This window comes from Alligator mississippiensis, chromosome 9 (assembly GCF_030867095.1).
Source record: "Alligator mississippiensis isolate rAllMis1 chromosome 9, rAllMis1, whole genome shotgun sequence".
NCBI classification, from domain to species: Eukaryota; Metazoa; Chordata; order Crocodylia; family Alligatoridae; genus Alligator; species Alligator mississippiensis.
The window spans coordinates 15,041,793-15,069,790 of record NC_081832.1 but is presented as its reverse complement, the minus strand read 5'-3'; the positions used below and the strand labels follow the sequence as shown (position 1 = coordinate 15,069,790).

General features: G+C 44.0%; 1 protein-coding gene and 1 non-coding gene across 5 annotated transcripts in view; both read right to left on the bottom strand.

The window, feature by feature from the left end:
- SULF2 (sulfatase 2) overlaps positions 1 to 27,998 on the bottom strand; it is a 256,183-nt gene that overhangs the window by 85,430 nt on the left and 142,755 nt on the right. Inside the window, exons 1-2 of one of the 4 annotated variants that reach the window (XM_059733171.1) lie at positions 10,416 to 10,488; positions 2,239 to 2,483 (exon numbers count right to left, since the gene is read on the bottom strand). In XM_059733171.1, coding sequence (XP_059589154.1) covers positions 2,239 to 2,413 — 175 coding nt within the window. In that variant the 5' untranslated portion in view covers positions 2,414 to 2,483; positions 10,416 to 10,488. Of the gene's footprint in view, positions 1 to 2,238; positions 2,484 to 10,237; positions 10,365 to 10,415; positions 10,489 to 27,998 lie in introns of those variants that run through there. The other 3 variants (XM_059733170.1, XM_014609699.3, XM_014609700.3) reach the window with 3 other exon arrangements.
- TRNAK-CUU (transfer RNA lysine (anticodon CUU)) lies at positions 3,541 to 3,613 on the bottom strand. The gene has a single exon. It is a non-coding gene; the product is annotated as a tRNA-Lys (tRNA).

The window sequence follows — 27,998 nt, the reverse complement described above, 5'->3', positions numbered from 1 at the left end:
CCTCTGGATTTTAGTCACATGAGACTCTGAGATAATGTACTTGGGTTTTTTGGATATGCATTATTGAAACAGTCCGTCTAATTGTTAAAAACATTACTGTCCCTCAAAAAATCCCATCTGACTCTGCCTCACTTAAACTAAGGTTTGATTCATTAGCTTTTTACAGTGGAAAATTTTCTAATCACTTTTGGAACCAATGGGACACTGCGATATGCTCTCTAACATGCAGAAATACTGACCAAAAAGAAGCATCTATAAACACAGTGTCATGCTGCCATACTGCAGTTCTGGCTTAGAAGAGCAGCTGTCAAAAGGTACTTCACTTTATTAGGGGTGCACTGATAGAGATTTATTGGGCTGATACCGATCCAATTGCTGATATGCACCCCTTGCAACATGGACAGCAGCATCTGGTTGGTAAGTCTGTTGTGGGGGAAGGGGCGAGGGGGGGCGGCAGATCGAGGCCCCCATGATGAGGGAGGGATTGGGGCTGGGGTAGGGGCTGTTCAGCCGGGGTGGAGCATGGGATGGAGTCGTAGCTCATCCAGGGGGGCACAGGGACGGCTCCTGCCATTATATGCACCCCAGAAAGGCATGGGGGGGCATGTGCCCCCAGATCAATGAGCGGATCGAGGGTGGGCTGCCACTGTGAGCTGGGGCTGAGGCTGGGGGCAGATTCTTCCCAGTGGGGGGGCTGGGCAGGTGCTGCACTCAGACCGGGTGGTGGTGGTACTGGGAGGGAGTTATGGAGGGGAACTACGGCAAAATTTGGGATGGCCACAGCCCCCCCCCGTAGTCCCACTCTCAGTGCTGCCTCCCGCCTTAGGCACAGCCCCAGTCCAACCTCCCAGTAGGAACTACTTGGCACGGCCCTAGCCCCAGCCTGCCCTCACCCCGCTTGCAGATCTGGGGTTACGCATCCCCCAAGCTGTCCTGGGGTGCACACAGCAGTGGGAACTGCCGCCCTTCAAAGATGAGCTGCAGCTCCGTCCCATGCCCTGCCCTGTCCCAGCTGGGCAGCCCCTGTCCCAGCCCCAGGCCTACTCCCTCCCCCACCACAGGAGCCTCAGTCTTCCCCCCCCATTCCCCTTCCCTCCCCCCGCCCCAAAAGACTTACCAGCCGGAACCTGCTCTGCACTCCATGCTGCCACATGCATACTGTGGGTGTACATACACATGGGCATTTATTGGTCACATAATTGGCTCCATCAGTCAAAAAAGCCAACTGCCATTAATACTGTCAATTTACTTTATACCAGTGCCAATCCAATATGGACCTGATGTATCGGTGCACCTCTACACTTTATGACTGTACATTTCCCCCTTCCCCCCACCCCCCCAAGACTTGTTTTCTAAACTTTCACATATTTTGGGCTGAACATTTGGTTTCTCATAATGGTCAAAAGAAACAAGCACACCCAAACTCTCAATTTTAACGCAAATCTGGGCTGTATGAGCCCATTTATAAATGTATCAAGAGACTAACATAAAACTGCTTTTTGATCACTGCTTAATCTTGATATGTAACATTTTGCAAAGAGAAACTTATTAGAAAAAACCCTGTCAACTTCATTAATGTTCCAAATCATTACACAAAGAATTTGTTTAATCTTAATCTTCTTTCCTCAATTAAAGCATCTACTAGTAGAATGGATTATCAGAGTTGGATAATCTTTGATGCTAAGTTCTCGGGGATAGAACTCAAGTATACTCATAGCTATGGGAAAAATAACCCAAACAATTTTAATATTTTCGCTAACATTTTGAGATAAAACATTTAGAATGGGGAGAAAAACAATTTATGCCTCTGCTTCATGAAACTTAATTTGGCAATTGAGTAGTTACATATCTAAGTAGCTTGTTAAGACATCTAAACCTACTCTTTTTGTGCACAAATTCCTAGCTTGGGCATGAAATTTCAGGAAGCACAGTTTATATATGTAGATAAGGACAAACAGAAAAATTCTGTTCTCCTTCCAAAACAGGATGTAAATCCCCAGAAACAGAATTATTTAAATTTTAAATTGATGATACATTTGCTCTCAGTGATTTAGAATGTTACTGGAAAATGTTTTCCGTTTAATGATGGGTTACCACTTTTTCTATCATACTTTTTGCACTGAAAAATAAAAGTTTATCTGCAGAGTAAGGTTAAACCACAACTGTAGAGAACAGAAGCTGGACACAATCAAAGGCAATACAGTATTTGTGAAATTTCTAAAACAGTTTGGCTCTTACCAAGTTCTACATCCTGATCATCAGTAAGAACAAGAATGATGTTTGGGCGGATGTTTCTGCGGTCCCTTTGAAATCTTCCCTTCAGACGCTGATTTAACAGGAAAGCTGAATTTCCATCCAATAGTGACAAAACAGTCATCATGAATAATCCAAGGACAATGCTATGCTGTGCCATTTTGTGCTGGTTTTGTGTTCTCTTCAAACAAGTTGGAATAACGCCTTCTATTCCTTCTTTACTTGCAGATCTAATGTGAAAGAGGGGGAAAACAGGTAAACATTTATGCCAAAAATCTTTCAAATGATCAATGAAGTACTCTTTAGAGGATTAAGTGTACGACACACCTAATGCCTAAAAAACAAACAGGAGTCTTGTTGTTTTTCACTTTGGCACCTGCTAGAAGTAGAAACATGCAAGAGAATTTTTGCAAAGCTTTATTTAAATCTGCCATTAATTTTGATCAGTGTCGAAACATGGCATAAATTTCATGCTGTTAGGGGAACAAATTCTTAAAAAGAACCCAACCAAATTTAAAAAGAATCAATTTAGGGTGACACTGTGTTACTTCAACCTGGGTTTAATAATTTCCAGGGGCCTGGGAAAAAAAACCCAAACAAATTCTCCAATTAAAAAAAAAGAAAAAATATTGCACATTCACCAACTTACCTGCAGGAGCTGCTCTCCATGATGCCTGGCTGTCACGTTCATATGTGCATGCACACATGCACGTGGCACCCCGTGCATCCTGCTCCCCCAGGCCTTGGGCAGCCCCTTCCAGACTGGAACTCTGCCAGCCTACAAGGGGAAACCTGCCATTTCCCACATTTTTCTCCTTAAAAGGATGAAATCTGCATTTTTCTCTTTGAATGGAGAAAATCCATGTTTTTCCATAGCGAAAAGAAAACCCAGATCCCTGATATTTTCACAGAATTTGCTTTTTTTTTTTTTTTTTTTAAATTAGACAAACATCTTTTGTAGTTACAATTTAAGGCTCCTATCTTGCAAACTCTTACAATGCACACATCAAGAATAGTATTACTGATTAAAACTGCTTGTGGCTGTTACCCAGAGAATAGAGCCCTAAAACTGCCCCCAATGAAGTCATAGATGCATAGACGTTAGGGTCGGAAGGGACCTCAATAGATCATCGAGTCCGACCCCCTGCATAGGCAGGAAAGAGTGCTGGGTCTAGATGACCCCAGCTAGATGCTTATCTAACCTCCTCTTGAAGACCCCCAGGGTAGGGGAGAGCATCCCTTGGGAGCCCGTTCCAGACCTTGGCCACTAACTGTGAAAAAAGCATGCGTCCAACATGGGGCTCGAACCCACAACACTGGGATTAAGAGTCCCATGCTCTACCGACTGAGCTAGCCGGGCACTTGTCTCTGTAGCTGAACTCCGACTGATTCCTATGAGAACCCAATTAAATGAATAAACATTTTGGGGCATATCTGAAAATTTCAGTTTTAGTTGGTTACCTTCTCCCCTAAAGGGATTTTCTTTTGCTAATAGAAATCAAAATACCAGTAAGAAACTATACAGAAAATATCTAGTGCTAATTACTTCATCAAATCAAGTGATCAATGAGTCAATTTTTGATTAATTCCCTATGTACTGGCTTTCCCTGGACTGGTGCCAATGAACTCTTGTACTGCAGTAGAAAACGATTAAAAATTACACAAGGGAAACAGCCTGCTTCTTGTAAAGACCTGAAGTGGCTGAGCAGAAAGAACAGTGTATTTTACCCTATAAAGTAAGCTTGATATTCTGTTTATAAAGCAATTTGGAAATTGTTTTTCCTTTGGTAAATTATTTCATAGCAACATTATCAGTTCATCTGTTCCAGAGTCTGTTTCTTGGGTTAAAGCTTTATTAAGAAAGTTCTCAAGCAATGACAAAAATCATTGGTTTGAGAAGTTATACACAATTTTTATACTCATAAAAAGACCCCGCTAAGTTCCCAAATTAAAACATGTAGCTATACCATCTGCAGTAGTTATTAAGTGCTGATTTCTAACACACATGTACAACACAGACAGGGCTTGAACAAACTCAACCTGAGTATTCATTCCTAGCAAGCCCTTCTAGGGACTTAATTGGTGGTAAAATTAATTTCTGAGGAACTTAATTTTTTTTTTTTTTGAAAGATAACTGATTGGCATGAAGGGAAAAGTCTTCCAAAAACTACAGACAGATCTGGTACCTTAGCTGCTGCTTAGAGTTTTGCCAATATTATACTAGAGCAGTGGTGCTCAACTTTTTTGGCCAGCAGGCTGGATGGGCAGGGTCCGGTCCGTCTACAGATTGGATCTGGCCCATGGACCTAATCTAGCACTCGAAGCAGGCATGGTGGGGCCCAATTCTAGCTGCAGAGAGGGGCAGCCCTGATCCAGCTGTGCAGGCAAAGGGGTCTTAGTCTGGCCCCAACCTGGCCAGGCAGAGGAAAAGAGAATAGGCCTGGCCCCAGAGAGAAGGGGATGTGAGCTGGCCCTGAACCAGCTGCCTTAGCAGAGGGGGCATGGTCCAACTCTGTGGTGAGAATAGGGCACAGCCCAGCCCCAACCTGGCCACGTGGAGGGAAATGGATATGGCCCAGCCCCAATCTCATCATCGGGGGGGGGGGGGGGGGGGGAAAGAGTTGTGGTCTGGTTCCTACCTGCCCCATAGGACGTAGTACTTTGGCAATGGGGAAGGGTGGCAGTACTGCCCACCTCTCCCCCACTGCCAAATTTCCTGACCCATGGGGAACCCTGCAGGCTGGATTTCAAGGCTCTGTGGGCCACATTTGGCCTGTGGGCCAGAGGTTGAGCACCCATGCACTAGGGGAAGACTGATCAGTCTTTTTCATTTTTCATTGCTCATATTCAGAATTCTGGTTTGCAGTAATGAACCTTGCAGGGGTCACATCAGGCGTCTATACATGTGCTCAGGGCTTTAATTAGAGTGGCTCTGAGAGCTGTTCTAATTAAAGTGCCTGCAGTGTCACACGTACTCAGCATCCTGCACCTCAAAACGGTGGTAGGGACAGTTTAACTAAAGCTTGTTCGACAAGCTTTAGTTAAAGTGCCCCCGCTACCATTCTGAAGTGTGGGGAAATGAAAAAACACGTGATACAGAGGCTGCTGGAGTGCACTAATTAGTGCGCTCCAGCAGATTTGATTAATTGAGTCTGCTCTGTGTGCTAATTAGCATGTGTTGGAGCAGAAGTCTGTCACATATATAGATGCCCATAAGTTTTACCATCCTAGTACCCAGCTAATCGGGAACATAAATTTGTATTTCAGAGGCGGACCCTGGAAGATTCTGCAGAGGAAGGAGAACTTGGGGTTGGGAAGATTTCGGTAGCAAATATCCCCTCCTGAAACTCAAAGTAAGTTCTGGTATTTAGAAATGATCCCATATACACCTAAAACCCAAAGCAGGCAATAGGGGTACCATCATTACATAGCATCATTTAAAAAAAATGCAATATTCAGGTTTTCACTTAGTACTATCCAGCTGCCCCCCTGGACAGAATTTTTGGTGACTATTTATCCCTGGTTTTAGAAAATTGGGCCTCACTGTAGTGTCTGACCATACTTCTCACCTCTCCACCCCCTCCACTGGATGCAGGTTTTATGCTTGATAGTGTTTCTTGAATTTTCCTCTTTTCTATCATTAAATCTTTAGGAGTATCCATATGACCTCACTGCAGTAACCTCCTTCCTTCCCCAGTCCATTCTTTCTTTACTGTCTGTTACCCCCAATACTTGTATCAGATCTAATATTACAAGACAATCTCTTTGAGCAAGGTTATTCTACTTTATTCTATCCTATAACTATAAAGTCTTGAAAGACTTAAAATTATATATTTTTTCAAATGTGCCTATACTGCTATTTTACTCACAAAGTATATTTACAGTTATAAAGCATAATTATATCTTCTCAGAATGAACTGTAAGTTGAAAAGACATCTTCTACTAAACTAATTATTTTTACCTTAACCCCTCTCCCTTTCATGGATATTGAAGCTATTCTCATGTTATGTCTCTGTTATTGTCAGGATGAGTTCCTTGTAAGTACCCCTTGGAAACAACTCAGAGAATTACGTGCAAAATTCACAGTGATAACTAGGTAAGAACATTTAAAGCAATTTTACAAATAAACTATTTTCTGAAATGTGTGCAATCACAGCAGACAGGCCACTACTAACTCCACATTTTCTGTGAAATCTAATTAACAACTTTAAATAACTTATAAAATGGTCACAGAAGAGTCACTTGTATTCAGAGCAGCCAGGCACAGCACCTAATTCTTACAGATTCTTAGCCAAGTATCACAACCGAGAACTTCTTACCAATTTTTTGTAAACTTGGTAAAAGAAACAGTTCCCAAGTGGCTATTTAAAATGTCTGTCCCATTCCTGGTTGGAGATGTGGTTTACATGGTCTCTTAGTGGTGGCCAAAGAAAGACGAAGGGAGTTCACAGTAATGCCCCAACTGTCACATCCTAAGCATTCGGATCTGAGCGCCCAGACATTCTGGTACTCTGGGACAAGAAGCCCCTGCAGGCCACACTTCCACATTACAGATGGAACAGGTTTTAATTTGCACTTTTCCTAAAAAAAAAAGCTAAGAAGAATACCTAGTTCCCATATTACTTGGCAAAATTTGGTCCCCAGTGATTTTTTATATGCAACTCCAACCAATATCCCAGAAGCTTTTCTTTTGGAAGGGACATCTAGCTAAACTGTGGTTAATCTGTGAGCATCTCCAACACAGGATGGTCCCAGGAAAAGGAAAGTTTGGCTTTCTTCTGTTTTCTGTGGTTCGCTGGCAAGTTTAACAAATCACTCCTCCCCCCTTCATAGGCTACACTAAATGCAGCTAGATCATTTGCTCTTAGGATAGTTTGAGGAGCAAGAATACAGTCAGACTCTCTTTTCCTGTGTGGCAAGGCAAAACATTAACACCAGTCACATTTATAAACGTCATAGGGATGTGGCCATCTTTACTGCACTTATTCTAGTAATAAAAACACATGCAGCCAAGTTCTGCTCTCGAGAGGTATCTATGGTAGAGAAACTTTGGAAAAATTTTCCCATTGCCATTGTCAAATCAGCTGCACCGCATTTAACGGGTCTCACTAGTGTCAATCCCAATCAGTGTTTTTAACAAGAATTTTTTGCACAAGTCCTAACACTGTGCTACAAACTAGGGCAGCTAATGGTGGGCTGCAAACACTAGCACTCAACACAGCTCACAATGGCTGGAACTGAACCAGTGCCCATGACTATGGTAAATATTTCAGTAGGCCCTAGTATCAAACACTCATAGGACGGATCCAGTCATGTTTCCCCAAGAATGTTTCCCCAGGGACAAACAGTAGCGGCACAATATGTGCCGCTGCTACTTCTCCCCAAGGAATGCCCAGGCACATGCTCTTTGGCATGTGGCACATTGCACTGGGCGGGGTAGGGAAGGCTGAGGCCAACACCTGGGCTGGCCCCAGCAGTGTTACCTGGGGTCCCGAGGGCCTCCCAGGGCTCCAGCAGCAGCAATCCAGAAGCAGGGAGCCTGGCTGGCAGCTGGATCATGGCTCTGGCTAGCCAGGCTCCAGCTTTGGGCAGTGCATGTTGCCGCTACCTGCACTGCCCCACTTCTTTCCACTGTGGGTTTTCTTTGACATCGGGGTCTCCTGGTGTCAAACCCCTCCCCGCCATGCTGCAAATCTGCAATGCAGGGAACACCTTCATGTGCAGCGTGTGCGGTATGTGGTGCTACAGATGAGTCTGCAGCACCGCGTGTGCATGCTTGTCTGGATGTGCCCGTATTGTCCTGATGTAAATCTGTGCAACTCCACAAAGGTCAACAGAACTATGCTGAGGTAAATCCAGAATCTTGCTCACGCTGCTTTAGAAAAGACATTCAACATGGAGCAAGTTAATTCCCTTTCGAAAAAAGAAAATGATATTTCAACTGATGTTGAGTTTTTAATGGAGCTAATTCAATGATGCAGATTTATAAAGTAACTGCATCTTGAATTTGCTTATTTAGTACCTTGTTTTAAAAATATGCAAAGTGCAAAACAGTTAAAAAAAAAATCACTATGGCAAAATTTACTCATTTAGCAACCATGATAGAATAGGGAAGCAGCATACAAGGAACATAGGGCAACTGCACAGCAAGGAAAATATGTTATCAAAGAATTGCTCACACCTGTTAACTGTTTTGAATATTTTTTAAGTCAGTGCCAGGTGTGTTATTTAAATGGACTTGTGTGTGCCATTTATCCAATGTTTAGAGTCATGGAAATGCAACATGTTGGATCCATTCCCTAGCAACCAATCCAATTAAGCAAGCATTTTGTTTATCAAGTTGTCAATTAAATGATTTTTACTGCACTTCAGTTCTTCTGACTTTTGGGTCATTAGTGTTTGTCCTGATTTGGATGTAGAAGAAACCTTTCCCACTGATGCTTTCAATCAGTGCTGATTTTTTAACACCATGTTTTGCGGTTTTTATTGCCTACACATAAAAAAGTTCATTTACACTTGGACTGGAAGGGCTCTTGCTTGCATTCAAATATGTTTAGAGGCAAAAGTCCTTTTGAATTGTGATTTTGCATTGTAATCTACATATCATTCTGTTTTGATTTAATATTTTTTAATCCCCCCCCCAAAAGTCATAAATTTACAAAAGGATACAAAAAAAGCCAGATATAGAAACTAGTGCTAACCATGACTGTTAATAACAGTATGCATTTTATATATATGAAGGCTGGATAGATGCAAAAATAGCTTATGTACAAGTGTGTAGTATTTCTCCAGATGCTATTGCTGTTCCAGATAATATATATAACACTGAATCACATTTTTAGACAGTGTTTAGAACTATTTTCCTTCTGCTAGTGAGTACAAACAGGGCTCCAACCAGCAAGTGTTTAACAAAGAAAAACCCATCTTCTTTTCTGAAATCTCTCCCTGTACCTGTAACTTTATTTTACATAAAAAAAACATGCAGTGGCTGATGTTCAGTATAGGTTCTTGAGAGTAAAACACCTTTTCTTATAAAAACACAGCATAAAGCCCGTGAAGTAAATGTCCACTGGAGTGCCAGTGTAAAACTCACAACAAGGCTCTGGAATATGAGCTAGTCCTCCCACAAGTGATTCTCAGGCAGGGTGCTGTGGCTCTCTGGGGTGCCTCGAGATCCTTTTTAAGGGTGCAGCACAAGGTTTACACCATTCGGTATGCAAACATGCTTCACAAGACAAACCTAGAGTTATCAAATAGGAATCCACAGCACTAAAAACATCCTGACCTGCCGTGGCCTTCCTGAATTCTTTGCAACAGAAAAAAAAAAATGTCCTATTATTTTTCTGCAGTCAAAAAACGAGTGAAAAGTAAGAGCTGGTATTTTCCGAGGGGCACGTCGAACCTAACGAGGGGTCTAGAAAGGTTTTGAGAACCACCGTCCTGTCTGGTCCGATTATTGGCTCCTTCACCCAGCGTAATCCAAATAACAAGCAAGTTTTTTTCTGTAACACCTGCACTCCTGTCCCCACAGTCACCTAGCAGAGAGGGTGGTTATTGCTCCACTTCACACCCCCCCCCCCCGGCTGGTTTTAGAGAGGTAACTCGGATCTACTGCGGGCGAGGCAACACCAGAAAGAAACACTACTACTAACACTACTAACAATCACAAGCCAATGAAGCTAGAGACACGCCAGGCACCTAGGCAGGACTCACCGCGGCACACTTGCTGCGAGACGAAGCGGCCAGTCCTGCCTCCGGGACTCCGGAGTTTGTGCTGCTGCCCACAGACAGGGAGGGGAAAGAAGGGGCAGGGTGGGTTGTGTGCACGGGTGTGCACGTGTCTGTGTGCGTTTCCACCCGGACACGCACGGCAAGGCAGCGAAGGAGCCGCGAAGCGCCGAGGCATCGCCCGCCTGCGGCAAAGCCTCGCTCGCCGCCCACCCCGGCCGGCCTCGGGGCGCGGGCGGCCGCAGCCGGCGCTTACCTGGGCGGGCGGAGCGGGACGCCGGCGCTGGGAGCCCCTCGGCCGCGCGGCTCGGCGGGGCATGGCGGGCGCTGCGGTGCGATGCGGGGCCGGAGCTGGGAGCTGCCGGCGCCGCGCTCTGGACGCGCCTGGCACCGCCCGAGGAGCCCCGCGGGGGAGGGCTGCAAAGTTCGTTTACCTCCAGGATCCTCCTCCCGCCTTGACGCAATCCGCGGGGGAGACCCGTCCCCGCCGCCCCCGGCACTTGCTCGGAGCCCGGCTCCGAGCCGCGCAAGCAGGAGCCGGGAGGTGGCGGGGCCAGCCCCGCCCCGCCCCGCCCCGCACGCGGCACTCCGGAGCCCCCGGGAGACCAGGCGAGGCGAGGCGAGGCTTGGGGGCGGGTGCCGCTCGCTGGCCAAAGCACGTTTAACACATCGCACGGCCCCGAGCAGGGGAAAGCCCCGGGCGGGTTTCTCCGTGGAGCCGCCGCCGCCCGGGGCCAGGAGCCCCCCGCCCCGTCTGCTCGGCCCGCACCTCCCAGCGCTCCGCTCGCCCCTCGCCGCCTTCCTGCCAGCGAAGTTCCCCGGGGGCGGGGGAAGGGGGGCTCCAGGCCCAGAACCGCAGCCCAAACCTTCCAGCCCGACTAATACACAGGGATGTCCAGGTGCACACTTAAAAAGAGGCCTCTCTATGGCCTCCTGCAGTGCTGGGCACTAAAGGAAGCGGGACTGGTGGCAAGAGGGGGTATCTTTTATTAGACCAACAATAACAGATATCACCTCTGTCCACAAGCCCTGACTGCTTTTTCCTTTAGACCAATATGGCTACAACCTGGCACTAAAGTAGGGGTAGGCAGGCCGGATGCAGCCCATCAGCCTATTCTATCCAGCCCACAGGACCCCTAAACATCTTAGAAAATTAATACTTATCTGCCCTGGGCTGCCCGTCATGCAGCCCTCAATGGCTTGCCAGAACTCAGTAAGTAGCCCTCCACCCAAAATAATTGCCGGCCCCTGCGCTAAAAGAAGCGCCTGCCATCAGAACGGCTTGGGGGGAGGTAGGACAAGGTCCTTGGGATAGGGCCAGTTTTTGTATGAGGTGTCGCACTAAACAGGTCCTAGTCCTGCCTGGGGTCTCTGCCATATAAACAATTAAATGCTTAATGAGGAGATCCCCTAAAGAGCTCTTACAAAAAAAAAAAAAAAAAAGCATTTCTAAAGCAGATCTGGTAGGTTAATAAAGGTTATATTTTTTATCTCTTTTCAAACTGGCCTTCAATTAACCCCACCTTGTGATTTATTACACACATGCAGCATATGCTGCCCTCTAATAATATGTCATTTGCTATCAACTCTAATCCTGAACTCACTGGAGAGGAAACCACAAGCTAAACTCAAAACTTCTATGTTACCTTTCACAATTCTAAGCTTGCGCCCACAATCTGAAATACATAAAAAATATGCATCTGAAAATAAAAAAACCCCAAACAAAACCTTTTTATGCTGCAGTACTCTTACCATAAAACAGTGGTCCAGCCAAGAAGGTTTCTGTGGTTGAAAGTGGACAGGAAAGATACTTTTGTACAGAGAGATCAATCAATGAAAAAACAGGATTAAGTAACAGGTTATATAGAGAGAAAACATTCTTTACTCCCACTGAAGCCAATACTAAAACACACATTCACTTCAAGTGGTAGCAAGATCAACCAAAAAAGAAAACAGTGATGATTCCCACAACCGTCTTAAAATGATTAGCTACTGTTTCAAGAGAAGAGATCACCCATGTTTCAGGACCCTGGGATTTGCAGATAGGACTGGAGACAGAGATGGTCAAATATTTCTAAAGCCAGGTAGGGTTTTAACTAGAGATGAATGTTAAAGCTACATAAACTGGGGTTCCCTTTCCACGTAATGCACACACCACTGCCATTGATCTAGTTAACATGATAAGGATTGTAGTTCAGACATTATTTGGTAGGTTGAGTCAGACCCCTCCTGTTAAAAGCTTGACTAGATATACAAGTTAGATGACTATCTCACTGGCCTGGACAAGGCAATACAACCACCCCAGTGTAGATCCAGTCACACTACTCTAAATATGTCCCGGGGTTCTCAACCCTGTTTAGACCTGAATCGGCCCTTGTTTGTCAGCGCTTAGCGTTCATTTGTTTTTTGACTATGGAAAAATAACAGAGCAATTTTTCCCTTGCAAAGAACTCAAAAAGACCAGAGTAGCACAGAATATTTTTATGCCCTAAGAGAAGGAGAATAAACTACATTAATGAAGGCACCTTTATACCAATACATGTGCTACATCTATGCTAGTAATTGCACAAGTATAATGACATCAGTAAAAAAAAAAAAAAAAAGCCACTCCTAGCCAGCACTTACACTGGTAAAAAATCTGCGTGGACTAGGCCCAACAGACTTGTTTTTGGCAAGGTTATTAGATTCACTTTTAGAAATAATATTGCGCCCTTCACCCAAGACTTTCATTTAAATGATCAAACAATTTACAGACAATTACTTTTACAGTGCACCTCTGGGCTAGGAAATTTTTATTTTGCACATTTTAGAACTGATCAACTGAGCCCCAGCATGGCCGGCAGCTCAGGCAAGGTCACGGAGAGTGCTGGTAGAAAGGCCAGGAACAGAGCCCAGGAATCCTCAGTTCAAGTCTGTCTGTCTGTATTTATTGTATGCCACATGATTTTAATTAACAGTCCCATCACAGATCACTTTCCTATGTAAGATATTTCTTCTGAAGGAAATTTATTTTTGCAAGACTGAAAAAATAGTGTTTTCAGAAAGGGACTCACACATACACACAATCTGTGTTTGTGTATACATTTATATATACACACATACATTTGTATATACACACACATGAAAAAGGGAATATTTCCTTTTTGTGTGCGTATATAACATGTATACATAGATATTGTATATATAATGTATATATAAATGTATACATACAGAACATTCCCTTTTTCATGTATGTATATATAACGTGTACACACACACACACAACACACAGTGTGTCCCTTTCTGAAAACACTATTTATCCAGTCTTGCAAAACTGAATTTCCTTCATAAGAAATATATTACATAGGCAAGTTGTTTGTGATGGGAATGTTCATTAAAATGAAGTGATCAATAAAGAGATTTAAAAATAATAAAGTGGCGATGTGAACACAATATCTAAATTTGATCTAACGTCATTGGAAAATCTGTCACAATGGATCTCTCATCTTAACAAAAGGGTGTATTTGCCTCGCAGTCAGTGCATGTAATTCCCATTAATGTTAATGGGAGTTATGCAAGTGCATTAAGAGGATAATATACCCCCTGGTTTGTGACAACCTTCTGAAGTGAATGGTGCTTCCTCTTGAAGTGAACAGGGTTTCCATCTCATACATTTGAAAATGAGCTTTTGCTGCCATTGTTACAAAACAGAGTGGATAGCGATTGTTGTACACAGTGAATAGTTTTGACAGTTAAAACGTTTGGTGATTTCAACTAATTTTTTCCATTGCCAAAATAACTTAGTCTGTTTTAAGGTTATAAAGAAGGGTCAGCCTGTGGACTGGATGGTGCTCTGCATGGGACCAAGTTCTGCCCGCTCCCACCTAGGGCAGCCTGCAGCACACTCCCGCCTGCATCTGCTGATGGCATTGCCCCAGCCCTGACCCCAGGCAGTGTGCACAGCTTCCCAGCAGGGCTGCTCTTGCTGATGTTGCAGCCACCCAGGTACTGCTTGCCACCTCCTCCCCGCCCCTGCCTCCAGCAGCTCCTCCTCCTGCCTCTGCTGCGCTGGTCTGGGAAGCTGCAGCTGGGTGGCTCCTGCCCCAGGTTGCGGTGCTCCAGGCCACCTTCCACCCACTCTGCCCACCTGGCACAATGAGCAGGCATATGTGGGTGGAAGGCAGCCTTGCTGGGAAGGTGTGCATGCTGGCCAGGCCTGGGGCCAAGGCTGTTGGCAGGCACAGGTGGGTATGGGTGGGGCTCAACCCCCCAGCAGAGTGCCACAGGGGCAGCTGCAGTCTGGATGGTGGGGGGCATCTGCACTGGGCAAATGCTGCTGCACATGCCCCCTGCCTCTCCCATCCCTTCCCCCTCCCCCTGCCCCCCCATGACAAGCTCTCAGGACCTAGTGCATCTACCTTTTAAATGAAAGAAGGTCTTCACATTCACCAGTTGGAAAAGAGATTCCATAGAGATTTACAAAGTGTCAACAGGAGGTCAGGCCCTTTGCCCCCTACTTTGGCAGCATACTACCTCGAGAAATGCCTAATATACGATGGTATACTCTAGCTCCTATTATTTACCTGTCTCATTATGCAACATCAGGAGGGATCTGGGTTGTCTGTTTCCCATGGAAAAAAATGGGAAAAACTGCGGATTTTCCTTTTTAACTGAGAAAAACGTCATTTTAATGAAGAAGTGTGTGGATCTTCCATTTCTGCAAAGAGCTCTCTGAAGGCTGGCAGAGTTCCAGCCTAAAAGGGGCTGCGGGGAGCAGGAGGAGGGCGGTCAGGCAGGGGCGCCAGATGCACATACACGCACATGGTCACCAGACAGCCTGGCAAACATCTCCCACAGGTAAGTCTGGTGGGGAGGGGAGGGGAATTGAGGCCCCCATGGTGAGGGAGGGAGTTAGGCAGGGCTGGGGCGAGGGCTGCTGTCTAGGACAGTGCATGGGGCTTGGGGCACTATGCAGCTTCAGGGCTCCAGTGGGGAGCAGGAGAGGGCCACAGGTGGCTTGTCCAGGGGAAGGGCGGGGGGTGGCCAGCCCCCCGCCACTGTGCACACTCCCAGGGGGGAGGGAGCACATGCCCCCCAGATCTGTGCATGGGGTGGCGATGGGGGCGGGCTGCCCACTGAGGGCTTGGGATCCCTGCCTTGCTGCCCTTCCCCTGGGGCCCCTGCAGCCCAGCGGGTGGGACCTGGCATGGCAGGGCAGAGTGGGGAAGTTCCTTGCTGCTGCGAGTCCCCCGCCTGCCCAGCACAAGTGGAGGTGGCAGCGTGGAGTTGTGCCCCTCACTGCTGCTGGGCAGGCAGAAGGTGCTTCACCAGGGTGGCACAGGGCTTGCGGTGGCAAGGAGCTTCCCCACTCTGCCCTGCCATGCCAGGTCCTGCCTGCTGGGCTGCAGAGGCCCCAGGAGAGGTCAGGAGGGCAGGGAGACCGAGCCCACACCCGCCCCCTCCATGGGCTCCTCTCTGGCTGTACCACACATAGGGGAGAGAGAGCCAGGCTCTGGGCTCTGCTCCCTGCTTGGGCCACAGCAGCCGCTACCTCCCATGGGTAGCAGCTGGGGCTTGGGCACTGCTGCGGGGGGCAGGGAGCTGTGGACCTGGGTCCCTGGCCCAGTAGCCCAGGCAACTGGGGACCCCCTCTGGCAGGGCTGGGGGGATGCTGGGGGCTGTGGGTGGGGAGTGAAGCACCTGCATCCTGGTGATCAAAGGGGGCATGCAGAGTTCTGATTTTCCATAATAAAAACCCCAAAATCAAAAGCCCAAATTTATAGGTATTTAGAATTTATTTTATTATAGTGATTGAGGCACTGGTAGGCTTCCAAATTGCTTTAAAATTGTAGATATGTAGCAATAAAACACTGTTTACCTGACACCTACATATATAGCAGTGTTTTATTTGAATTGTATCTTTTGGGGGTTTTAATCAGAGAATTTGCAATCTTTTATTAGAGAAAACCAGGATCCCTGAACATCAGACATCAGTTCTAACACTATGCTTTGCTATATGCCATCTGGTTGTCATTATTTTATTGTAGCTCAAATAGCTGCAATATTACTAATTACTTAAATCATTTAGTTAAATAATGATAAACTACAGCACAGTGTCAGAGACTTGGAAACAGCATGTAGGCTACAAGAGATGGGGAAACAAAGGAGATAAGATAGGAAATTCAGGTAGGTGAGCAGTATTTTGCCAGGATTTGAAAATGAGGATGAGATGCTTGAATGTGAGAAGCCAAGAAGGAGCAAGAAATAGCCATTTTAGCAGGAAAATCTCCATGAAGTGGAAAGGGGCAAAATGAGCTGTGAGGAAGCCACGAAGGAGATTAAAGCAGCCTTTCCATGCCAAGTACTGGAGGGCCACGGAAAGGCAGAGAAGGAAGTGGGAGTTAGGTATACATTCAATTTTGAAGATCCCACTAGTTGCCTATCCATATTGATAAGCACCTAAAATACCTTTAAAAAGCTGCCCTAGGGTCTCTGTGCAACACCCTGTTTCACTGGAATTTTGTGAAGATAAATCCATTAAAAACTCCAAGGTGTTCAGGCACTAAGAGGATGGGGCTATTCAAATACCTCAGGTAGATTTGTCCTCTCCCTCTCCATCAGTACAGAGAACATATCTGAAGCCAGGGGAGTAGAGCAAGCATCCTAGGGACAGGTCCTAACGGCGGCTGAGGAAAGGAAGAGCAGCGACTCAGGGACATGGAAGAGCAGCTTGTACTTCTCATTGTTCCCAAATGTATTGCCTTTTGAAAGCCCAGAATGTTGCTGGCTTCTTACATTATGTAGGAGAATATAAAAGGACCTTCACATTTTTAAATGCCCCAGTCAATTCCCTCTAACTCTTCTTGAGCTAGCTAATCTTTTTCCCTACAGTTGCTCATCATACTTATACCCTTCAACCTTAACTGTGTTGGTTGTCCTTTTCTGCATCTTCACTTGTCTTGCACTCTTTTAAAGTCTTGCCATTAAGAACTAATATTACAGTGTACTTTTGATCTCACTTATACCCCTTTTACACAAGCATGGATAGCTTCAGTGAAATCGGTGTCATTAGTTCAGATTTATGCCAGTATCAAAAATTAGAATCAGGCCTGCGAAGCGTTTATACTTGAGCTGAGGGCGCAAATACTAAATCAGAAGTTTGGCAAGTCAGAATGCCTTTAGATCTTATGTTATTTTATTTATACCTTTCCTTCCAACTGCTGAGCTTCTTGATCCCATTTTTGCATGCGTTTTAGATTGTGAATTGTAGGATCATTTCACTAAACATAACTTTGTGGTCAGTGGCTCCAGAGTTATCATTTAGAGTGAAGTTGTGCTGTCTGTAAAAATGCAAGTGTATTAGGGAAAATCTGCTTGTATGTCTTGAGGTATCATTATAATAATAAACAGAAACATAGCCCACAAGAATGAAGGAGAAAAGCATTTCACACTGCAGCACTAATCAAGCAGTGACATAAAACGCATTAGCCCCTTTAGACCACAAATAAAGAATAAATACACTAACATTTTAACTTAATTGCAAATATTCTTATGCTGTAAAAACTTTCATCCAACCCCATCTTTCTATTACTATAATTCTAGTTTGTATGGTAAAAACTAGAATTAACCAAATGTACATTTTGATGAAAACATATAATAATAAATATAAGTTACTCCATAAACTGTTAGTAATAATCAAATAACAAGGATGTTGGGAAAATCTGTAGCCAGAGCAAAAGGTATACCAAGTGCAGAACATTGATAAAAAATGACAGTTCATTTAGTTGGTTAACAAACCAGCAATAAATCTTTTCTAGAAATCTAGGCAAAAAATTAACATGTAAAACATTATTACTGTGATAAAGCAGAAGCACACAAGCAAGATTAATATATATGTAATTTGAGTATTAAAATGATTAATATGACTCAGAGGTGCATCTGCAAATCTATACAAGGAATATAAATTTAATGAGCCGTTGCTAGTCCAATAGGCTTATGAAGGGAAAAATAGAATATTTCATTGGTGAAAGTGATATATTTTCCTTTGCAAACTGCCTTCTTAAGAGCCATTTGTAGGCTAGCTAGCATTTGCAATGATTTAATAAAAAACTAGAAAAAATTTGTGTACTCACCTAATCTAATTTTCTCTTGCAGCTTTTCAACACAGTGTAGATGGGTGCAAATTCTGATTATTATTTTGACATTTGGATATTTCAGATACATGAATACTGAACAGCAGGACAAGAATTGAATGGATATTATTTAACAGGACTGAGGATGAAATACAATTTCTTGCTTTGTCACTAGGTGGCACGTAACTGCAAATTGAGAGAAATTAAGACAGGGTAGTTCTAGTTGGAATGAGCGCAATAGAGAAGACAGCAGTGGCTGCTCTTACTTATTTAAACAAGTATTTAATTTAGTAAGAATACTTCTCCATACTCTTCCAATATGAAGAATCACAATGATTAGAAATAAACAGGACATAAAGGTAAGAGGGGGATGCATGAATGGATTAAAATAGTGCTCTTTATTTTTATTTAATTTTTAGAGAGTGGAGGGACTCTAGACACCCACCAGCAGTTTCTCTAGTTTCCCCCCATGTAACCAATACCTTGGGTTAGACTCCTCAGCCTACTCGGCCCACTTTTGAATCCTTCTGCCTTTCTACCTGCTACAACAAGTCTTTATGAAGTCTTTATGGATTGAGGAAGGACCTCAGTCCACAAGATGTTTCAACAGGAACAAGGTCCACCAGTGAAACCGTGACCCTCATTTACTCTTGGGAGTTGTCCCTTTATCCTGACTGTTAGCCACAAGTGGTGATGAGTTAAACAGCCTTAGCTTTCCTTATATGAAACCTCAAGTCCTATTACTTTCAACCCATTTACACCTCCAGGGGGCTGTGTGTTAGCTACTGACATCTCATCCTGATTCTTCTTCCTCTACCACTGGATAAAGCTTAAATAACCAGATACAACTGGAGTATTCAGTTTTCCTTATGCAGAGGAAGGCTATGGCTTATTATTTATTCAAGCAGCCAACCCATGTGCATTAGGGCCATTAAAGCTAATCGGACCACTCTCCCTCCATCCCAAACACTAGAAGATACCCCCATTCTGTAGCAATGCAAATGGACATTTTGCCTTATTTGAAAGTTCACATATTTTAGTTTGGACTTCCAGGGCCAAATTTAGGAAACTTTAGGGAGGCAAATACGTACAAAATCATCACAATCTTGTAAGCTGTTTTCTTGCACAACTGCCTTCAAAACCTATAAAACTTTATAGCAATTACACAACTTTTAGTATATGACAGCGTGCAATTACCATAAAAAAATTTAACAACTTCATTACACATCAAACATTTTTGGAAAACTGGCCAATAAGCTATATTTGCAATTTTTGGGCTTACTAACTCACAATCCTTTTGATTATACTTTCAGACATACTTTTGGAACCTAAGATTAAATTTGGATGAACTGCTGGTACATTGTCTTTTTAAAGGTCTAAATACAGGATGTCAAATTCAGCTTCAGGCCTAATTTCCAGCTTCTCTAAGGCCACTGATGTAACTGCTGAACTTTGAGTGGGCCATATGTCTACTGGGGAATGTTTTGCTTCTGTTTTCATGGAAGTATGAAGCTGAACCTAGTATACAGGCTCTCTGAACTTTGCACTTTGTTGATGAGAACTGATCACTAAGATTTTTTCAGAAAAAGATAATACATTCCCCGATTACATTATTTCTAGGTTAATAAGAACCACCGCCACCACTTGGGAATCTCTGATATTATTCATTGTTCCCTCATGCTCTCTCACGCCCCTTCTCTCCTTCCCTTCCATCTTTGTTGAGAAAGAAGAAAGCATAAAGACAAGGTAAATTAAGATGTTCATGCAGATGTGCTGTAAGAAGTTTCAGTCTGATTGTAGAACTGTCTAAGCACTAAAAATAACTCTTCAGTCACTTTGTGTGGGATGTCCTGCATTTTTACTTACACTATTCATTTTTTTTTTGACGACACCAGTCAGCAACAGACTCCGTACCCTGACTTGACTTGTATCCTGGTCCTTTATGCAATTATCTTAGTTCTAACCTTTTATTTTCTTTTTATCACATAATTACCCATTTGGGTGATTTATATCTAACTTGGTTTTCTTAATGCATGGAGTATATTACAGGCTCCAAGTGAGCCCTTTTGTTATTCAACATTGTCACTTGGAGTTATTTGTAGTCATAATTTCTCTTTTCCTTTGACAAAAAATATACTCTGCTCCATGTCATTTTCTCTAGATTCACAAGCAGCCTCCTCCTCATTTGTCTTTTTTTTTTTTTTTTTAAATGTAACTCATCATCATTAGAGGGATCATCATCTGCTGGAACTATATTTGGCAAAAAACAAATTGAGACTGATTGGTCCTTTTTTACATAATTTTGCTGATTTCAAAATTTTATTTTGTACTACAGCTGCCTATCCTGGCTTGGAATAGATCTTATTTATGATTTCAGCTGTTACTTGAAAACTACATTAGTGATCTTGCACTACTGAAAATCAATAAAAGATTTGTCACCGACTTCAGTCGAAGCAGGATCCATATTTTTATTACTGCAAAGTCTTTGCATTACCTGTGAAGCCTGGTAGATACTGGGTCAGATTTTTCAAACAGACACTGGGCCCACTTGGATGAGGAGGAGTTTTGAAAAGCATTTAATTGTATCAGTCTAGTATCTGGACCTACATTTGTGGGGGGGAGGGGGGCTTGTTCAGGTAGTTTGACTCTTCCACTTCTATACTTGATCACAGTAATGAGCTGTGAAGCTGCATAAACTTTACAAAGGACAGAGGTCAGCAACCTATGGCCTCCAGGCTGGATCCAGCCCATGGAGCCACTGGATCTGGCTCGCAGATGTGAGGCTTCAGTGGCATTCAGCGGTGGGCACCTCCCCTGGATCACTCTGGGGATCAGTGGCAGCAGTGGTTGCTTTCCCATGTCATAGTGGCAATAGTCAGGTCCTAGAATTTGCCTGTTTATGACCTGCCTTGGGTCATTCCAGCCTGCAGCCTGAAAAGGCTACCAATTCACTACACTCAAACTGTACCAGCCCAACGTAAGAGATATTGTAGAGCTGTTCTCTATTTTTTTCTTCCTTTTCTTTCATTAATATTTGCCCTTTCCCTTCCTCTGCTTTCACATTCCTGTAGCATACCTTTTAGACATTCATCATAGACTCCCCGGGGGTATGCATATCCCAGCTTGAGAAATACTGGACTGAAAGGATCCAAAATCATCCTTGGTGAGTTTAGGCAAATGTTTTATCAATAAAGCTCCTGATGTATGTAATTCCAAGCTGGATTCGCTACTTTCTTACAAGACTTCTGGCTTGCATATCTCTAAGGTACACAAAAGGAAAAACGATGAACTTCCTTTCCACTGTTTCTACTTACACCACTGTAATCCCGAGTAACTGCATTTGCCTAGCATATCTTGCCAAGAAGAAAGTGCTTATATGAACAGAAAAGTATGCATTTCACTAAACTAGAATGTCTCCTGCTCTCTTGCTAAATGAGAATGTATTCAAGAATGAGTCCCAATGTTATGATTAAAAAACCCTCTAAAATGCTTAGAGCAATTTTAATTTAAAAAAAAAAAAAAACCAAAAAAAACCCCAAACTATCTTGGGCATAACATTACATGTTTGATTTTTGCAAAATGTGCTGGTGTACATATGCGAGACACAGAGAAAGAAAAAGATATGCAAATAGTGTCCCAATCTCAGGCTGATTGAATCAAAAGCACAATGAATTATATCAGGTATTACCTGTCTGGAATGTTTGTTTTTAAATGATGCATATGTTAGTAAGTCTTTGAATTTTAAAGAAGTTTGTCATCTACTGGCAGGCAGTGACTGACATTTTAAATGGCAACAACTGTGGAAAATAAAGAATTAAGTTTGTGGACAGTAATAGTTTGGCACAAAGTTAAACCTATTTTAAAAGTCCACCTGTATTTGAACCATAGGTTAGGAAGCTGGTAAAAACGAAGAGTGGATCTCTCATCTTCTTTTCAAGTTTAAGCAGACAACTGTACAGTGCCCTTATGTTCAGCGCACCTTGAAAAAGATTAATTGTGACACGGCGTGATATTAGAGGTAGACAAATTTACCTGTCCAAAGACTTTTTTAGCAAAAATATATGGATTCAGTGAAAATATTTTATGAATATGTTTTGCTCTTCCCAAATTGCTCATTAAAGAAAATTAAACTAACAGCCTGAAAAGTTGAACAATTTTGTTTAGATATTTTCAAAATGAAATATTTAAGTTTTCACAAGGTATGACATGAAATGAATATAAATGCCTTTTCCTGTCATTTTGTATGAGCTCCTTGGTTTTAATGAGTTTTGTGTTTAGACAGCTGGGCCTCAGCTACCCTTTTGCAGGTGCACTTGGTGTCCACAGTTTTGCAGATGCAAAGTGGTCACAAATCTGAATGCCCGAACTTCCGGATTACTTAATTTTGATATGTATCCTCAGATATACAGTTAGTAGCATATGTATCCAGATATGCAGTTGCAAATGTTTTTCCTAGGAAGGAGAACGTCCTTTTGAAAATATACCCATAGGTGTCAGCATAGAGGGCCAATCTCTTGCTCTATTCTTTAGGCTACGCTCCATCCCAAAGTGTCTGCCTAGTCTACACTCAAGTTTGCAAACAAAATGTGTGTTATGAATATGTGTCAACACTACCACCTTTATATCCTAGCATAGGAAGAGACTTGGGATTGCTTAATAGGAATTGTTTTTCAAATCACAAGTATTTGTGCTTCATAAAATATCAGATGTCTAAATAATGGGAACAGCAGAGAATAAATATTTTATGCTGAGCTGGATTAAGACAATTCTGAGCCAAGCACACTGGCAGACTGACCCCTCTGCCCTGAAGGGTAAGGGTAAAAGATACCAGAGAACTGCCCAGCGTTCATTACTTCAGTAGCTTGCATGCTTAAGCTTGGGTGGCATGGCACAGGGCCACATGTAGTCTTTTCTTCCTGCCACACACCTGCTCCTACTCCATGTGTGCCAAACCCAGAAATGAGGTGGTAAAGTTAGGCCATCCCCTGACACTGCTCCCAAGATCTCTGCTTCTGCCTGCTTATGAGTGCTCCCAGAGTGCCTTCACTACCCATTTCCAAGTTTGGGGACTGTGGAGTGGGTGGGTATGCTTGGTTTTAGTACCCCTAGGAGTGCCAGGTAAGTAGTTTAGATATACCCAGAGTTCTTTACTGGTCGCAGGAGACTTCCCTCTCAGAGCAGTGGTCTTCAGTCAACACCCCCTTGAGCTTCTTGGGCAAGTTCACACCTCCCAAGCTGTCTGCACACTCAGGTAGGCATCACTACATCAATGACAATTTGGTCATGGTTTCAAGGTTTTCTTCATAATCAAAAGTAAAATCAACTCTCTTGTTAATATGAAATCTGAGCTGACATCATGACTCCAGGGGCTGGAAGCCTATCATGCCTTATATCTTAACTCCAGACCAGTCCACCTTGAAACGATAAAAAGAACCCCAACGCATTCAAGCTGAAGATGGGTAGTAGAGGCTATTGTAATACCAGTCAGTAAGCAGCATATCAGCCTTGATCCACTAAGGTTCAGGGAAGCTATTAACTCCATGAACAAAGAACTACAGTTGAGAAAAAAAGACAAATTATAGCTTGGGGCTTAAGCGCTAGAAGAAAGAATCACTGTATTCTCTCTCATTGAACTTCTTTACTGCTAGTCTGTAATTGGCATCTCCATTTGAACAGCTCTTAAGAGACTATAAAAAGTTTATTAAACTTAAACATAATGCAGATTTGTCTGTTGCACTGCTGATAAGAGGGAATGGTGATAACTTACTGAAATTTGCATACCTACATGAGTTTTTGCCTGACAACCAAATACCTTGAGGATGCTTTGATACTCAAGTGTCACATGCTCACCTTCATCAAGTATCCTAGAAACTCTGCCGCTGGTAACAGCAGCTAATGAAAGTTATACACTGATGTACATCTTTTTTTTTTACCTCGTGATCAACTTTAAAGATCAAAGAAATCTCAAGGGCTTGCACAGACCTTTGCAAACACATTTCATTCTTATTTTAGACCTCAAGTACATCTCTCTTGTAATTCATGCTTCCTGTTTTTCTTCCTAACTTTCTGAAAAATCTTGGCCCACTATATTTTTGTTATGTGAACTTTCACTTGCAGTTTGGTTGACAAGTCCAATGGTACAATTTTAAGTGTAGAGGAAGCAGACCCCTTGCTGCTGAGAGCCTCGATAGTCTTTCCACTTTAGGGCGGACCTAAAGAGTGGCACAGCTGACAGACACCTATTAGATTTAGGTGCTGTAACTATTGGAACTACAGTCCTCTCCCCCAAATCCCCAGGAATCTTCATACATTTAAAGAAAGGAACAATTCTAATCTTTTTGAAACCAAAATAAATATAACATATCTATATCCCATATACCTATATATTACTTATATCATACTATAACTATATAGATGAATATAGCCTATATACTTGCATCAAGTTAAAAAAAAAGAAAAAGAAAAAAAAGAAGTGCTTCATACTTCATCCTTTTCAGGAGGCTTACAGCTTATATTTCACTTCTCTTTTTTTTCCTTGATTATGTCTCTCCTCAGTGCCCTGGAACATTCATTATTTTGGTTCCAAATGAGCTGGTCCCAATCTAGTCCCCATGTAAGTTATGACAAACAGACTTGGACAAGAAAGTTCATTAGCACTGCTCCAGTGATTTCAATGCAGCTGAACTAAGGTGAGTTAGGAGCTTGAGTTTATTAGAATTATGTGGATCAATTTACTGGAAAGAAACAATTAAAATGTTATGCTAAAACAGCTATGAGTACACGCTTAGTAACAAATCGAGGTAATTTTCCTTCTATACCATTTAGGTTTCCATGATTTTTCTGCATATGGGATATCCTCAGGCACCTATCAGCCTGGAACAGCCCATTTATCTTGATGTTTACCTTGCATTCCACTGCCTGGTCAAAAATATCAACAGCAGCATATAAGCCCCATTTATACTGGTCTGAGGCAATGCTTACGAAATGCTGGGTTGATTATATTTAGTGGCATAAAAAGTAAGATACTAACCACGCAGAGTAGTTTTTACAACTTGAAAGGTATCGCATTTAAGACGGTCTTGCATGTTGTTCACATCTGTTTTTATAAGATGATGATTCATTTTATAAACTTAAAGATTGGGTAAAAGTGAGGGCAAGATACTGCATTCTCATAAAGTCTGAGGTTGGCACTTAAGTTCGCTTTTCCTAGGGACATAATAATACTGCATATGAAATTGATATTGGTAACTAAAACAAAGCATTGTACTGCTACATCTGTTATAGCAGGGCATCAGAAGTCCTCTCCCTGACCTACAGCTCTACAAATATATGCCAAATGACTTGAATAGCTGTGCAGCAGCTCTTCTGCTATAAGCAGGGATCTGGGTTTTCTGTTTCCCATGGGAAAACAGAGAAAACCACAGATTTCTCATTTTACCAGAGAAAGCTGTGGATTTTCCAGTTTTGCAAAGAGATCTTTGCAGGCTGGCAGAGTTCCAGCCTGCAGGGGACTGGGAGTGAGTGGGAGAAGGGTGGTCAGGCAGCGGGTGCCATCTGCATGTATATGCACATGGCCTCAGGCCCCCTGGAGACCAGCTCCCACAGGCAAGTGGGGTGGGGTGAGATTGAGGCCCCTATAGTAAGGGAGGGAGGGAGTTGGTGAGGGCTGGGGCTGCTGCCTGGCCGGGCAGTGCTTGGGGCCTGGGGCCACAATGTGCAGCTGCAGGACCCCGGTAGGGAGCAGGATGGGGCCGCGAGCAGCTTGTCTGGGGGGGGGGGGCAGAGAGGTGGGGCCAACTCCCCACCACTGTGTGCACTCCTCAGGGAGGCGGGGGGGGACCTGTGCCCCCCCCCCCGGTTTGTGCGTGGGGTGGGGGTGGGGGTGGGGGCAGGGGTGCACACAGGCTGCCTGTTGCAAGCTCAGGCTCCCACCCTGCTGCCTTCCCCCAGGCTCTCTGAAGCCTAGCAGGTGTGACCCAATGCTGCAGGGCACAGCAGGGCTGCACTGGGATCTCCTTGCCATTGTGAGCTCTGGGCTGCCCTGGTGAGGCATCTCCTGTGCACATGGCACAGTGGCGGGCAAGTATTTCAGGCGGAGGGCCGCTTGATGAGTTTTGGTGAGCTGTCAAGGGCGGCATGGGTAGCCCCGTCCCTTCAGTTGCCCCACCCCCTGGTTGCCATTTTGGGACCGGATGTCCCACCCCCTGACCCCTGACCTTTGCCACCTGAAGTCCCTCCCCTTGCCCCTGGAAGTACTCTTTTTGGAAAGGTGGCCTTGGAACCAAAAGTTACACCCTGTCATATGGTCCGTGTCATAAGACTCACCCACCCAACACCAAACTGCCCCGCTTGCCATATCTGTCCCAGAATCCCCTGCCCTCATCACACGATCCCTGACATCAGAAGGTGTAGCCCTTGACTGGGAAACACTGCCCAACACCAGGGCCCACCCTCACAGTACACGGCCTGCTCCTGGGGCCCCAAGAGTTCTGCCCTACGGGCCACGAAGCACAGGCACAACTTACCAGGTAGCAAGGGGTTGTGACGTGGGAAGCCGGCTTCAGCCGCATGCTGCTCCCGATGGGACGGACCTGGCCGGGTCTGCACCAGCCAGGAAAAGTGGCATGCAGCTGGGTCTGCGTCGGCCCGCAGAAGCAGCAGTGGATGTGCTGCTCAGGACGGGACGAGCCCAGCCAGAGCGGCAGGGGCTCAGCTGCACTTTCCCCCTGCCTGCGCTGGTCAGTCCTGAGCAGCACACGGCTCTGCTGCCTCCTCTCTTCCCTGGTGCTGACTGGGCCGGAGCTGCGGCCCAGCTGCTGCTTCCCCTCCCCAGTGCTGGCCCAGCCTGACCCCGCATGGCCCGAGAGGTCTGGGTTGGTTGTGCAAACACACACATGTATACAAAATGACATGTATACAAAACTAAATGACATGAGCACAGATAATAGTCCTTATGTCTCTTGCCACCTTGACTTCAAGGAGGCCACAGTTTTTACAAACTTGGACAACACAGTGTGTACTTGGCAAAGGCTGACTTTTAACAGCTTCATAAATCAACTGTAATGCATCATCAAAAGTCTGTAAGTACTGTCCAACACCTTTGATATCTACAGCTTTATTAATATTTCTCTTTATCTACTCTGACTTAATTGTACACATGGGAACACCCTTACCATGGCTATAAAGGTCAAGTGGGTTATTAAGTTGACTTTAATTCTGGGAAAGCTGGATGAAATGGGAGTAGGTGTCTTGGCGGTAGCTTCTTGGGCATTTGCTTTTTCAGAGTGTGCTGACTGTTTATTTATTTATGATTTTTAATTACTACTTGGGATTTAAGAGGCCCCTCTCTCCTGACATCCATGTTTATGTCTCAGCACCCCTGGCAGTTCATTAAATACACAATCAATACAAACAGAAGGCAATGACCAGCAAATATATAAATTACAGTGATAACCAAAGGTTCAGTCCTGCCCTTTGCAGTAACAAAGGTTTTTCCAACCCTATTCAATGGAAACCAAACCAGACACTAAAATTGTACAGTGCAGATAAGACAAAAAGGGAAAAAAAGAACTCACTAAAATTCATGTATTCAATAACATCTTCTCTTTTAAAAGCTTCCTTAAAAAGGAGCCTTGCTATATAACTGGTAGATCAATACAGTTAGGTTATTTATTTCAGGCCATTATTACTTGTAACACTACCACACTGCACCCCCAAAAGGCCGTGATTCACTGTGTTTTTGTGCTGAGCTTAGGTAATTTGATTGTCTGATCCTGGTCCTATTCCCTCCACCAATTTCTAGCCAGTTGGAGACTTTGGGAAGTAGTGAGGAGATACAAGTGCAACATGAAGGCTGGGCTGAAGAGAGAGGAGTGTTTCCAGAAGGAAAAAGGTGGGATCAGTTAG